The following is a 14,286-nucleotide window of genomic DNA, read 5'->3' as shown; positions in this document are numbered from 1 at the left end:
AAAAATTATCACTTATTTAAAAGTAATGTTATATGTGTAAATAAATTATATAAACTTTTATGTATAATCTAATGTGGTAGTATCTGATTGAATGATTTTAAAATGAGATAAAAAGTAAACAATCACTTTACTCAATCAAATGCTACAGTATTAGATTGTGCATAAAAAGTTCATAAATTTTTTTTTATAACCTAGGGGAACCCTTGTAGTAAACCTGATAGGCTTGCAACTAACTAGATTCGCAATTAGGGAATGGATAAGTCAGATTATACTTTGTCATAATACATCGCGTCGGAGTCTCTAACTAATAAGCGCAAGATTTGAACCCGATTATTTGCTAGTAAGTTATTTTTGCAAATGACTTAAAACACTCAAACCTTTGACATTTGCAAATGATTTTTGACCTCTCACAGTTTAAGCCAATCCTTGAGTCTATACAATTTATTTAAACCCAAACCTACGAAAAATCATTATTCATCCAAATTTAAATCCATAAAACTATTTATCAAGAATAAAAAAGTGAAAGTGAAAAGAAAATGCAAATGATTAATTTAAAAATTTTGTTAATTCTAATATTTTTTATAACGAGATTATGAAAGAAAAAAATATAAATATAATTTAGATATATAAATAATATATTATCATATAATTAAATATTATTTTATTTTTAATTTAAAATTATTTAATTATATAATAATATATTATATAATAATCTAAAATTAGTGTAAAAATGTTTAGATAAGTATATATAAGTTTATTAATTTAAAAAAAAAAATCAAAGAGTAAACTCTGACTAGAAAAATGTAAATCACGTGCATGTGTGGCTGTTGCTGTCCATCCCTCTCGCACGGGTTCGGCAATGAAGAAATTTTAGTTGCCATTTCACGTGACGTGGTCATCATCAACAGGTACATAAATCCAGATGCACCCTTCCAAAATGCAATGTTTACATCATCATCTACCATCCATTCTCTACATCTTTGACCATACACGTGGGCTGCTTTGCTCTGAAAGGGACCACTCACTCAATTATATATATTTTACTTCTAAAGAACGGATTAAGAGCTTGCCCTAGCCCTGCTGAAAAAGGAAACGGATTTGATTGATAATTATTCATGTATTATTAATGTATTGATTACTCATACTAATCCACACTTTTCGAGTTCACCAACTTCAAAAATTTCGGGGAAAGCAGCGGCTGTGATGTGAAGAATGGGGCCTCGAGTGTCTTTTAGATCTGAGATCAGGCAGATCTCTTTAAGATAGTCAGAGAACTTAATTAAATTGGAAAATTGACTGTTGTGTCATGTCATGTCAACTTCGAAAATAGCCTCAGGTCCACTATTTTTTCAAATTGTGAATTAGAAAGAGACCCCGTCAGTGGTAAGAGGGACAAAGAAATAAAATTAAAAATAAAAAAAATTTAAAACCCATCCCAACCAACAAATATTTTTAATAAAATTATATATATAAATAATAATATATTATTATATAATTAAATATTATTAAAATAGATAATCCGGCGTAACCAACACTTTGTTGACCAAGGAAATTGTGTTGCATTTGATGTGAGATGGCTATGTGGCTCAAGCATATTAAATGTAAAATAATTAAGTTAATCAGATAATATACATTACATTGAATGTAAAGTTGTGATAGTGTACCTAAAATCTCCAAAGTATTGATCATAAAGATACATTTATCTCCTTAACCAAACAAAAGTGTAAGCTAATGAAGGCTCAAAGAACCATTTACCCCAGGATGATGATGATGAGACTCTCCACTTGAGTATAGAAAACAATCATGAAATGAAATATCTTAAAAATGACTCGATTTTTGATATGATTCCTAAAGAGGTTTGTAAGAGACTCTCCTTACAATGATAATTATATAATCTTAAATGCTGAATATTGGCTATACATTGTTGTATATTCAATTTATGTGTCTTTATTTGTTATCTTCTCGTTTTCCCATAAACGATTATTTATTTTTATTAGAGTAATATTATATATATATATATTTTTTATATAATTATTGTATCATCATATAATTAAATATTATGATATTTTTAATTCAAAATTATTTAATCATACGATGACACATCAAATATAAATTCAATGATATATGTATACATAATTTAATTACATTTATTTAATAAAGAAAATATGTTATAATCTTATCTGTTACATCTTAAATTCAAATACATATAATAACTTCCTCATTCATTATACAATGAAGATAAAATAATAACCAAGTTTTAATAAAACAAAAAATTATTTCTTTCCACAGGTGAGTGACATAGGAGTACCAATTTGTAGCTTGTGTTCTTTATGCGAAGAATGTCTATTCACATACGAGTTAGGGGTCATTTGGTTATAGTATTTTACAGATTACTTTGGTAATCTATATTTTATTATTTACATTACTTTATTTGGTTTGTCAATAATAAAATATTACAATAATTTTTTATTATTAATATTGTCGTGACTGATAATATAGGTGGTAATGTGATTACCACTTTTATCTTAGGTATTAAAGTAATCTTAATTTTATTATAATTATATTATTATTTATTAATTTTTTAAGATAAAAAAAATTATTTTTAATTAATATAACAAATAATATAAAAATAAGTATATTCAATAGTATTTAAGTAAAATAATTTATTATTATTCTTTTATTATCATTAACCAAACACATTAATTATTTATCTCATCCATTTTATCAAACGTAATAATCATTTATACTTAATAATTTTCTTAATAATCTATAATCTTTATATTTTAATAATAAAATATTACTCAAATCAAACACACTTTAAAGTAAATCTATCAACGAAATATGTTGAAATTGGCATGATCCATTGTTCCAAGTGTCATGTTCACCCATGAAATTGGAAGGTCTGTGTCACAAACCATAGCATGGTGGCCCGTGCCTCCATAAGGGGTTTGATAGATCAGCTTGCCAAAAATAAACTTTCTTATATATTTTCAAAATTTTGCACAAACCTTCTTGTGATATCCAAATACAATTTGTCATGTTTGCAAGCTTTGACATGATCTATAAATTTATAGGTCATACCAAAACCTATTTATATTAAAATTGTATTGATTATGTTGACCCATTACAGGTTATAAATTAAAGTTTATTATATAATAAATAAAAAGTAATATGATTAACTTAAATATCGTCGAGATAACAAAATCACTTAAAAAAAACTTCTAAATGTTATAAATATAATAGTATAATGAAAGATGATGAAGTTTTGAGAGAGATTTATAATGGAGCAAGGGAGCAAGAGAGATATAAAAGCAAATAAATTGAGAGACTATTTTCCGGATAAAGAGAAGTGAAGAGAAAATGTGTATATCAATTGAGAGATGAGGGGAGGTATTTATACAAAAATTTCACTAACTCACTTTGACATTTTGGCTTACTCATATAAAAGGAATTTAATGCATTCCTTTAATTTTCCACTTTCATCATCATATAGTCACCATTCGATAAATGCATTCCCATGGATTTGCCTTGACTTGATTAGGTGGAAAGCCACCTTAGATATGTAACATTAAAGACATTGTTATTTGATTGTTGACTGTTTCAAAATAAGAATGACTCTCCAGGGTGATCTTATCACATTCACAGGAAATATCTCCAAATATGGTAATTGTTTATGTTTTATTTATGTAATCTTATCAATAAGTAAGGTAATATTGAGTAAACCGTGTGTTTGCCACCTAAGCATAATTACAATCAGAGCGCTTAAACCAGAAGCAAGATATTAAATTGAGCGGTAATTTTTCTAAATATATATTTATTTTCACCGGACAGCTGAAATCAGATATTAATTAAAATTGTTATTTCTTTTTAAATCTTTCATATATATATATATAAAATAAAAAAAAGGTTTGTATATATATATATATATATATATATATATATATATATATATATATATATATTTAATTAATATCCCGCTGAAATCGCATAAACTCAAGCAGACGGTCCTACTGCCTGCCATTCATTTAACGGACGAAACGAGACGAAAAGGAGAGGTCAAAATTCGATAAAGAAATCGAATAAATAAATCTTCAAATGGGAAAAATATGAGAAGTCGGGATCCGAGAAAAGCTCTTTGCGAGTTTTCTGGCAGTGGCTGCGCTGAGGCTGAGGCTGAGGCTGAGGCAGAGGCAGAGTAGCCTCTCAGGCGGCCGTGGTGGACCGGTGGTGGTGCTCTGATCAAGAGAGAGAGAGATAGAGGTCTCTTTTACGCCCGCCCAAGAAACCGACGACTTTTTATCTTCTCTAGACGTTGGGAGATTGTCGAAATTGCTCTCTCTCTTCTCTGTTGTTGAGAATTTCGTGATCTCCTATGAGTTTGTCTCCCATTTGGTACGTGAATCTATCTTGTTTCATTTCAACCTAGATCCGGATTTTTTTTGAAAAGTACCTAACATATTCATAATCCTGGTAACTTTTCAGGTTTCCACACTATTGAGTGAATGTTTTGTGCTGATCTTGCGTTTCGTTTCTGAATTAATCCTCCTTCAACTCGCCAAGACCTGATCTCCAAGGTAAAGTTACGTTTTTTATTTTTAAAGAACATAACTTTTTTATATATCGTAGGTGCGAGTTTGTGTGAAATTATAATTGGATATATTAATTTTTATTTATTTTTTATAGGGAAAAGTGGAAGTTTTGGTGAAAAAATGGGGTTGAAGGGCATCGTTCGCGAGCTTAAGGATCTGCGAGATGGTATTGGGAACATATCAAGAAGAAGTTCAGATGGAAGGCAAAATTCGAGAAGGAGAGGGCGGTCACATATTGCTCCTGAAGGTTCTACATCGTCAACATCATCAGTAATTGATCAGAGCCAGTGGGCAAATATGCCCCCTGAATTGCTTCTTGACATAATTCAACGTGTAGAATCCAGCCAGACCTCTTGGCCTGCCAGAAGAGATGTTGTTGCTTGTGCTTCCGTTTGTAAGTCTTGGAGAGCTATTACGAAGGAGATTGTTAAGACTCCTGAGCAATGCGGCTTACTTTCTTTTCCCATTTCTCTAAAGCAGGTAGCTTATCTTTTCCCATTTGATCTGCTGTCTCTTTGGTCTTTGAGCATTGTTCCAGATGTTTCTGACTTAGTGTATCTGGATTTTGAAAAGCCCGGTCCGAGAGATGCTCCAATCCAGTGCTTTATTAGGAGGGAAAGGGCGGCCGGAATATATAGACTGTATCTTGGTCTCAGCCCTGGTAATTATTGCAAATCCTACGATATACTCTCTTGCTTCTGATAAATTTGACTATGCACTGATTTGAGACTAACAATTATATGAAATCGCATATATACTACTTTTCAGTCTTGAAAATCCTTTTGTTCTGATTTATCATCATTTCATACGATTGTTATATCTTTCAACTGACTGTAATGGCCTAATTTGAGAGTGATGTTCAGAGTGTTGGAGCTTAGTTGCCTTGTGGAACTTAGCCATGGATAATACTGTGTACAGAAAATTCTAGGAAACCTATTATTGAAATTTCACTAGTTTATATTATTTTTATCATGTTTTTTGTTGAGATGATCACATTTGCTTTTTACATATTCTACTTAATGTACTTGTTTAAAGTCAAATTTTCTAAAAAGCTTTTGGGTTAATTGCCTCAACTGCTAATACACTTATATGTTGTTGATACAATACAGCTCTTTCAGGTGATACGAGTAAATTGCTGTTGGCAGCCAGAAAAATCAGAAAGGCAACAAGCACTGATTTTCTCATATCCTTAGTTGGAGTGGATTTTACTCGAACAAACAGTACTTATGTTGGAAAGCTGAGGTAAGTTCAAGTTTTGCAGGATTCATGGCATTGAATGGATGCATTTTTTTTTTCACGCAACTCAACAGCTATTTCTGAACAGGTCTAATTTCCTTGGAACCAAATTCACTATTTATGACAGTCAGCCTCCATGCACCCACCCTGCCATCCAGTCCAATTGTAAGATGCAGCGAAAAAGCTTTCCAAAACAGCTTACTTCAAATGTATCTGCTAGTAACTATAGTGTGGCCACCATATCTTATGAGCTCAACGTCCTCCGTACTAGAGGCCCGAGAAGAATGCACTGCACCATGCATTCTATTCCCATCTCTGCTATTCAAGAAGGGGGCACTGCTCCTACACCGACAGAGCTCACAAATTTCCGTGATGACCGATATCCTACCACACCATTGTCTAAAGGAAAGAAGCCACTTGTTGGATTCAGCTCTGATAGGCTTGTGGAGCCACTGGAATCAGTCCTCAATGATAGGGATCCTCTGGTTTTGAAAAATAAGGCTCCTAGATGGCATGAGCAATTGCAGTGTTGGTGTCTAAATTTCAAAGGACGAGTTACGGTGGCCTCTGTGAAAAATTTCCAGCTAGTGGCGTCTGCAGAGCCATCCCAAAATGTATCGACGGCAGAACAAGATAAAGTAATTTTACAATTTGGAAAAATAGGGAAAGACATCTTTACTATGGATTACCGTTACCCCCTCTCTGCCTTCCAAGCCTTTGCGATCTGCTTGAGCAGCTTTGACACTAAACCAGCTTGTGAATGATCACCGGGGTACATGATCATGCTAGTCTTCCTTCCGTTTTTGTTGTGTACATAATCGTTTTAATGGAAGCACTTAAGTCTGTGGTCTTTGTTGTGAACATCTTTGTCTGTAGGCATCTCTTTTATATAACTACAGCAATGACAGTGTAATTTATGTTACCAAATATACCTGTTGACAGAAAGGCCATTCCATGACATTTCTTCAAAAGAATGTAGCCTCATGACTTGGAAAAAATTATCTATAATTTTGCAGGACTCCCATAATTTCTCTTAATTGTATATTAGGAGTTTTGTGTAAATGTAATTTGATATGAGATTGTGAAATTCGGTACAGGTTACAATTTCTTGAACATGAAATGTGAAACCATATACATTAAAACACTCTGTGGACGATACAACATCCTTATTGTCTTTTTTATTTTTCATCGTGTACTTGTATTTTGCATGATTGAGTTGGTCAGTGTGGCCCTCTCTCCTTATCTTTGCTCTTCTCCCCACAGTTGTAGAGGCATCCGTGACGCCGTGGCTTTTCAGGATTATCTGGGTCTGAGTCGCTTGGTTCCATGAAAAGCCCTCTGAGGCACCGTCTTCTTATTACTGGCTGATACGTAAGATTCTGTACTGGGGTGATGCTGAATTGAGCCTTGCTTGTCTCCATAGACTCCTGTTGAATAGTTGGCTTGGTGTGTTCTGCTTGGTTGTGAGAGAAATCCAGCTGAACACCAGGATTTCTTTCATTGAGTGAACTCTCGAACAAAATCGAGTTATTGATGCTCTGTACGTTACTGTTGATATATACCTTTGTTGCTTGATCTTTTCCGGGAACGGGACCTTTGGGGATTTTTTCCTTGCAGCTTCCTTCTCCATCAGTCGTGGATTCACGATTTTCATTTGAGTTGATCTTATAACCACGGTGAATGTGAATCGAACCATCCTTTTTTGTTGACTCTGAGCCTAGGAGCATGGATGCTCCTCTGTTTTCACCTGCGAGGGTTATCATACTCACTGGTTTTCTATCCAGTGTCTGCTTTGAATTCCCTAAGGTCAGCCTATGTGTAAACTTCAAAATATCATCCTTGATATCTTTGTGCAGTGGTGCTTTTTGATGAATGTCACCTCTAGTGCTCCTGTCTTTCAGATGTGTTGAACTCACAGTCTTGATCTGCTTTTCATCAGAGTTGGAGGTTGACAGTGGCTTCTGTTTATTAGAAATTTCTTGCTCCTCCTGCTTCTTTTCCTCAGTTTGAAATGTGGAAACCAGAGACTCTCTAATCTCTGTTCCTGAACCTGACGCCACTGTAAGCTCAGGGAGTGCTTTCCACGTCTGATCATCAACTGTCTTCTCTTCTTTCACTTGATGTACTGCATTTTTCTTTCCATTTTCCGGCTTTCCTTCTTTCAGCGATTCTTCCGCATCTTTCTTCTCTTCAATTTTTGAGAAAACCTTCTCCAATTCTGCCATAGAAGCTGGCACAACAGTTGCAACCCCATCTGATGCTTGAGCTGCCTGTGTTGTGAGTCTATCACGTTTTAATGTGGCTGCAGCTTGGTACTGAGATTCAGATACAATCTCAGATTTGATTTGCATCTTTGGCTGTTCTTGAGATGGCTTCCGAGATCCAATTGGCTTTGGTTCTTGCTCACGAGGGACAGATGATGGGGGTTGGATAAGACTAAGAGGAGGCCGAGAAGTCTGTTGTGGTACAGGTTCTGATTTCTTTGGTGGAGAGGGGGGCTGAGAAACTGCTCTGGCTATTGGCTGCACCTGAGGCGCTTTGTGCATTGGGGAAGAGGGTTGTGAAGTTTGGCCAGTAGTACGAGAGGCAGAACGATATGAAGATTGAGGCTGGGGACTTGCCTGTGTTGTTGATTGTGTCTGGGAAGTGGTGCGAGATGGAGATGGTGGTACAGAGGTAGCCCTTGCCTGTGTAGTTGTGCGGGATGGTGATTTGGTTTGAGAGGTAATCTGTGTTTGAGTCGTTGCACGAGTTGGTGATGCTAGCTGAGAACTGACTGGAGTTCCAGCTGAACCCCGAGATGGTGATGGTGGCACTGAAGCAGCACGAGTTTGAGTTGCACGAGCTGGTGATGCTGGTTGGGAAACAACTCTCGATTCATTTGCTGCACGAGATGGTAATGACTGAGGTTCCGGTGGTGCCGGAGGTTCTGTTCTTGGTACAGGCAGTGGAGGCTGTGAGGGAGCTATCCCTGCAGGCCTAAATGGTGGTCGCTGAGGGGGAGTTGTAGTTGTAGTGGTAGTGGTTGGTTGTGATGGGGCTTGAACTTGGGGTTCAGACGGACGAGGAATCTGGGGCTGTGCAGGACGAGGAGCTGACAACCAAGGAAGTCGAAAGCGAAATGTTTGCCTCTGTTCAGCCATTGATGATCAAGAGAAGAACAAAGGTATAAATAAAAATGGAAACAAAAGGTTATCTTAAGGTTCTTGTTGAAGGTGATGCTCATAATTGGTGGGAATTGCGGTATATATAAGTGTGTATACGATTCCTTGGAAACCATTTGGGATGTAGCATTGTTAAGTGTCTTGTAGTTGACAAACTACTGTCAGCTTCTTCGTTGCCTCTGGAAAAGCTTGAAGGAACAGGCCTTTGAATATGAAAGGATTCTTTAGATAAATGTTCCTTCTCAGGCTGGTCAAGCAAAGCAAGCATCTGCTTTTAGTTTCCTCCAGGTTTCTCACTGGTGTTTTGGCAACGGTTTTGGATTTTATGCTCCAAAGGAAATATGTTATGTTAAAGTCATTCCAAGTATATGCTTACCTGATTTCCAGCTTCCAGGCACTTGGTTCATGTTTTTTCCTCCTTCCTCCTTGGAGGTTCAAAGTTTCTTTACAATGAGGTATGAATTTGAGTTAAGTCTAGAGCTGGTTCTAATCAATAATACTTAGTTTGACTTTATTTGAGTAAGTGTATAATATTATCGAGAAACTGTTAACGGAACAAATAGTATTGTCGATAAGATGAACAATGTTATCAGAAAGGTAATAATGTAAGCCAAAATATAATGAGCTAAACTCATCTTGAGCTCAGTAATAGCGAATATACAACTAGATTGTTGTATAATGGTGACTGAAATTCTAAACATGGGATATCCAAATTCAAAAAACGCGGATTCAAGATGCTAAGCGTAACCACATGATTCAACGGATAAATTTCTCATTGCTTTAAAGTAAATGCAATGAGCAGTAAGTTACACAAGTGCGACCTGAATGCAAAATAGGTGTGCCCAACAATAGCAAATGTAAAGTGAGTGAATGTGATGAAAAAATAGATCATGTTAAGATTGAGAGCTTAGTTAGAGAAAACAAATAATCTCTTTCTCCATTTTGTAATCTTCTGTCTGAGACTATTCCCGTATTAGGTTTTTCATGTAAATCCAATATTCTTGTTTGGATAATTTATGCATTTTGTTGCTTATTTTGTTTGGATTTCTTAACATAGACACTCCGTAGCTATATTGAATGACTGACCACAGAGTTATGACACCAAATACATAGATCTGCATAACATTCTCCATCTTTTGCAGCCAAAAGAAGCAAGAATCAATCAACGCAGCTTTGTGTTTAAAGTGTTGGATTGTGTCAACTGCACTCGAGTTTTCCACTATATTTAGAAGTGACTTCAACTAGGAAGCTTCAAAGGAATAAAAGAATGGGAATTTGGGAATACCACTTTGGTTACTTTTCTGTCTCCTGTATAGATGAAGCAAGGTACCAAGCTCCAGGAGATAAAAGACAAAAAACTTCTCTCTCCCTTTGTCCAATCACTTAAGAAAAGTACCACTTGGATGAAAATTTATTCACAAGTAAAAGCTGCAGACAAGATATTCTTCTATATTAACCATTCAAATATAGGGGAGGCCCATAGCTTCAGCAACAAACAAGTACACCTTCTTCTGTGTTAGTTCTCTCAGTTTTGTTCTAAGGTATGGCAACTTCCAACTCACCTTCTAATTTCTTAAGGAAGCTTGTTTCCTTTACAGAAATGTCAAGAAAGGTTAAAAGGGATAAAAAATTTCAAAACTATAGATCAATTATGAGATAAATGCTTAGATTATATATGATATATGATACATGGTAATATCAATCAGCAGAATCAAAATGCAAGCAATTGTTCGAGGAACGCGATCTTGCCAGGAAACATACACGGGTGCAATCTTGAAGCATTGCCAAGGGAAATATAGCATAAATTTAAGATTAAAGTGTCTAACATCTTCTCCTGAGGAAGAGAAGGGGTTGGAGAATGTAACAGTATCAGATGTACTGAAGAGCAAGGGAGAAGATAAAGTTGGGTCCTGGATCTGGTGCCGAACAGATGATATAGTCGATGATGCTGCAAAAAATGTAAGTTTCAACATAATTTCAGAAATGAAATAACTTTATAAACTCTTCAGTTTATATATATGTAGTTTATAGTCATCACATCTATGCTGCAGATGGCACAACACAATATAGGATCATTGGTGGTACTAAAACCAGGAGAGCAACAACACATTGCAGGAATTTTTACAGAAAGGGGTAAAACTCTCTCATTTGTTCATATAATATTACATGGCCAAATATTCATCCTACTTGTTCCTTTAGACACTTTAACAAATATGAACTGAAAGCAGACTATCTGAGGAAGATTGTTGGGCAGGGAAGATCACCCAAATACACAAGGGTTGGGGAAATTATGACACAGGAGGTACAAACTTTGCTCTCCTTAAACTCTTTATTTTTTGTTTCTGACCAAAAAATTTCTCATTCTATTATCTAAACACGTCTTGAATGCTGGAATTTTTAACAGAGCAAATTGATAACACTGCCATCTGATGCAAACATTCTTCAAGCAATGCAGCTTATGACAGGTGATTAGATAAAGAGCTCTTGTTATGAAGTTAGTGATTTTGTGTTTGATTGAGTGGCAAACATCAACATAAATTTTCGATTTTTATGTGGACAGATAACCAGGTACGCCATCTTCCAGTGATAGATGGAAAAATAGTGGGGATGATTTCTATTGTAGATGTGGTCCGGGCGGTGGTGGATCAGCAAAGTGGAGAACTAAAGCGATTGAATGAATTCATAAAAGGAGGCTACTATTAAAAATAAAAACAATTCTATGTTTCATAAAATCATACAGGAAGAGCCTGCTATAGAAAGTTAAAAAATTCGGTGTATGTTCAGACCCTGTAACACAACATGTACAAAGTTTGAATCACAAGATAATTGATGGGCTATATCCATTAGAATGAAATTCTCTTTTCCAATTTACAAAAAAAATTAACTGTTTGTAAACGTAAACCATTTGCATGACTGGACAAGAAATTCTCATTTGCTGAAAATTTTCACATCAAGTTTCTGGAATTCCAAGATATCAGAAACCACATTATGTCAAAATCCATCTGAAGAATATAAAAAATATCTTTCATGATATTTTCTTATTCTAAATAACACTGTTAGCATTTCAATTGATATGAGGCATCAGTCAGCCACCTAGAACAAAATTGATGACATGAAAACAAGATTAAGAAAATGAAAAGGAAGTTACCTATTTCAAGTAATAGACAAAAAGCTTGACTAAATCCATTGTGGATTACATCCTGCTTCGCCATTGATATATTTCCTTGACCATCTATTGCAGCGAAACGCTTGAAAAGCACTATTATCTCAAAGTTTGCGGCTGCCTTAAACTGCTCAGAAGTGATTTCAATTTAATCCTTGTTTCTTTTTAACATTATGACCTAAAATTGAAACAGGTTCTGGCTCCAAAAGGCACATGAATTTTATTTCTCATGAGTTTTATTTGGTACCTCTATCATGTTATTACAGTGCAAATTTAAACATTGATTCCATGATTTTGATAAATTTTTAGTTGAGCAATCTATAGGTAGTGACAGAGAATCATGTCTTCATGCATTGTACTTCTAATGTTAATCTTCATACTTGCTCTTTGTTCTGTCTCCTGAAATATTTGATTGATTATAATCTTTTAGAAATTGAATTGGTGTTATTGTGTTTTGCAATTAACTCAGTGAATCTATCATAAAATTTAAAAGAAACAAGATTTTTTTTCTCATTTTGTTTTTGGCTAATTAAGTATATTAAAGAAAGCAAAGGACCTGAAAACCTGAAACAAAAGAAACAGCAGAGCCAAAGACAAATTCTTTTTTTGCTAAGTATATATTGAACAAAGCAAAGAGACCCGAAAGCTTGAAACAAAGGAAATGGCAGAGCCGAAGACAAACAGCAATTTTAGACCCAAAACTAGGACAAACCCTAGCTCAAGGGACAGACAAAAAGCCAAGAATTGTTTGTTTGTCCAATATTTATGATTGGGCAATGTATAAGTGAATTGTTTTTCAATACATTGTTAGTTATAATCCTTTGGAAAGGAGAGAGGCTAGCAAAGGAGGGAAGGAAGTAAACGAAAAATCTGCAGCATCACAATCTACAAAGGTTCGAGCTCAGTCCTCACACCAGAGTTGGATTCGAACCGAGCCAAGCTCGAACTCAATTCGATTTATATATAATAGAGTTTGAGTTTGAGCTCGTGAAAGCTAAGCTCGATTCGATTTGTATATAATAGAGTTTGAGTTCGAGCTCATGAAAGCTAAGCTCGAACTCGTTTCGAATTTGACTCAGTTTATTTTAAGCTCGAGTTTTTAAGTATTTCGTTATTAAAACGTTGTTTTAATACATATTAATCAAAACGATATCGTTTTGTGTCAAAATTTTTAATTGAAAAATTTAGCAAGTAGCTCGAGCTCGAAGGGCTGGATCGTTTTGGGCTTGTTCGAATTAAACTCGAGCTCGAATTCGAATGGACTCAGTTCGAATCCAGCCCTACCTCACACAATGCTAGAAGGAATGATGCATCATCATCTGGCATTGTGTGAGGACTGGGCTCTTGATGCATCGGTGGTGTTAAAAGCTCAAGCATGTTGTCTCAGCAACAGAAGGAAGCAGAACCATTGAGTCCGATAGCCGAGGTATCAGAAGAGAAAGCAAGTTCAGATCCTCAAAAAGAGGAACAACATTGTGAATCTTGATGTTTATGCTGCTGGCATCTTAACCTTGTCTCCAAGGCAACGACTTTCTGATGTTTCCGATGTCCATTGCAGTGGGTCACCCCTTATGATCTATTGATGAACATAAATGTTAGGGATAAAAAATGCAGGTTTACCAACAATATCATGCTTTTGATTTTGATCATAGGCAGTATACCTGTTAGAGAGTGTGCTTCTTCTACGACAATGTGAAAACCTTTCACTAAAATTCTCTATGTGCTTCTGATTTTCAATTTTTTTATTTAATTTGTAAAATTTTAGAGAACTTCTCCAATTCTCCTTAAGAGTAAGGTGCTGATTTTCAGTTTCTGACATTGGTTTTTTAGCGTCTTTCGTGACAGGAGGTTGAGAATTATGAGTTCAGCGGGGCAAGGCCAACGGATAAGGAGTGTAGAGGTGGTTTACCAGCCCCATCCCCAGAAGAGTCTCAACACCATTGGTGTTGTCTTGGCGGACGCCGTCGCCGCAGCTGACTCTCCAAACTGCCAAGGAAGCCATCTCAAGATAAGTAAATGCTTAACCTTCCCAATTGCAAATGAATTATGTATGTTTACCTGATAATCTCTTCTAGAATGTCATTGAACAGTGTAAAATTTTGGCAATCTTCAAGTTCAAAAAATTTATTTGCCA

At 35.3% G+C, this 14,286-nt stretch overlaps 3 protein-coding genes across 4 annotated transcripts; 2 read left to right on the top strand and 1 right to left on the bottom strand.

The window, feature by feature from the left end:
* Positions 1-3,997: 3,997 nt before the first annotated feature.
* LOC123203243 (tubby-like F-box protein 5) lies at positions 3,998-6,783 on the top strand. Its single transcript, XM_044619523.1, has 6 exons — positions 3,998-4,392; positions 4,483-4,574; positions 4,684-5,069; positions 5,163-5,250; positions 5,699-5,831; positions 5,914-6,783. Exons 3-6 carry the CDS (start codon positions 4,710-4,712, stop codon positions 6,587-6,589), a joined length of 1,257 nt encoding a protein of 418 aa, XP_044475458.1. The 5' UTR covers positions 3,998-4,392; positions 4,483-4,574; positions 4,684-4,709; the 3' UTR covers positions 6,590-6,783.
* Positions 6,784-6,852: 69 nt separating this feature from the next.
* Positions 6,853-8,968, bottom strand: LOC123203242 (proteoglycan 4-like). The gene has a single exon (XM_044619522.1). It carries the CDS (start codon positions 8,966-8,968, stop codon positions 7,046-7,048), a length of 1,923 nt encoding a protein of 640 aa, XP_044475457.1. The 3' UTR covers positions 6,853-7,045.
* A 48-nt stretch (positions 8,969-9,016) lies between these two features.
* Positions 9,017-11,843, top strand: LOC123203244 (CBS domain-containing protein CBSX3, mitochondrial-like). Of its 2 annotated transcripts, none has more exons than XM_044619524.1 (7): positions 9,017-9,444; positions 10,132-10,530; positions 10,699-10,948; positions 11,041-11,122; positions 11,218-11,291; positions 11,394-11,454; positions 11,550-11,843. In XM_044619524.1, the coding sequence occupies exons 3-7, from the start codon at positions 10,706-10,708 to the stop codon at positions 11,690-11,692; spliced, it is 603 nt and encodes a 200-aa protein (XP_044475459.1). In that variant the 5' UTR covers positions 9,017-9,444; positions 10,132-10,530; positions 10,699-10,705; the 3' UTR covers positions 11,693-11,843. The 2 variants fall into 2 exon arrangements, with proteins under 2 accessions (XP_044475459.1, XP_044475461.1); XM_044619526.1 differs by having other exon boundaries at positions 10,696-10,948.
* The last annotated feature ends 2,443 nt before the right edge of the window (positions 11,844-14,286 follow it).

The sequence above is a fragment of the Mangifera indica genome, chromosome 19 (genome assembly GCF_011075055.1).
Source record: "Mangifera indica cultivar Alphonso chromosome 19, CATAS_Mindica_2.1, whole genome shotgun sequence".
In the NCBI taxonomy this organism is placed as follows: Eukaryota; Viridiplantae; Streptophyta; class Magnoliopsida; order Sapindales; family Anacardiaceae; genus Mangifera; species Mangifera indica.
Note: the sequence above shows the minus strand (reverse complement) of the source record. Positions and strands in the feature narration are given on the sequence as shown.

Excerpts from the sequence above, each read along its gene's own strand:
- LOC123203243 (XM_044619523.1), top strand. The coding sequence starts at position 4,710 with ATGGGGTTGAAGGGCATCGTTCGCGAGCTTAAGGATCTGCGAGATGGT. Across the intron at positions 5,251-5,698 it reads GTATCTTGGTCTCAGCCCTG|CTCTTTCAGGTGATACGAGT; the intron begins GTAATTATTGCA and ends GATACAATACAG. Across the intron at positions 5,832-5,913 it reads ACTTATGTTGGAAAGCTGAG|GTCTAATTTCCTTGGAACCA; the intron begins GTAAGTTCAAGT and ends ATTTCTGAACAG.
- LOC123203244 (XM_044619524.1), top strand. The coding sequence starts at position 10,706 with ATGCAAGCAATTGTTCGAGGAACGCGATCTTGCCAGGAAACATACACG. Across the intron at positions 11,123-11,217 it reads AGGAATTTTTACAGAAAGGG|ACTATCTGAGGAAGATTGTT; the intron begins GTAAAACTCTCT and ends AACTGAAAGCAG. Across the intron at positions 11,455-11,549 it reads AGCAATGCAGCTTATGACAG|ATAACCAGGTACGCCATCTT; the intron begins GTGATTAGATAA and ends TTATGTGGACAG.
- LOC123203242 (XM_044619522.1), bottom strand. The coding sequence starts at position 8,968 with ATGGCTGAACAGAGGCAAACATTTCGCTTTCGACTTCCTTGGTTGTCA.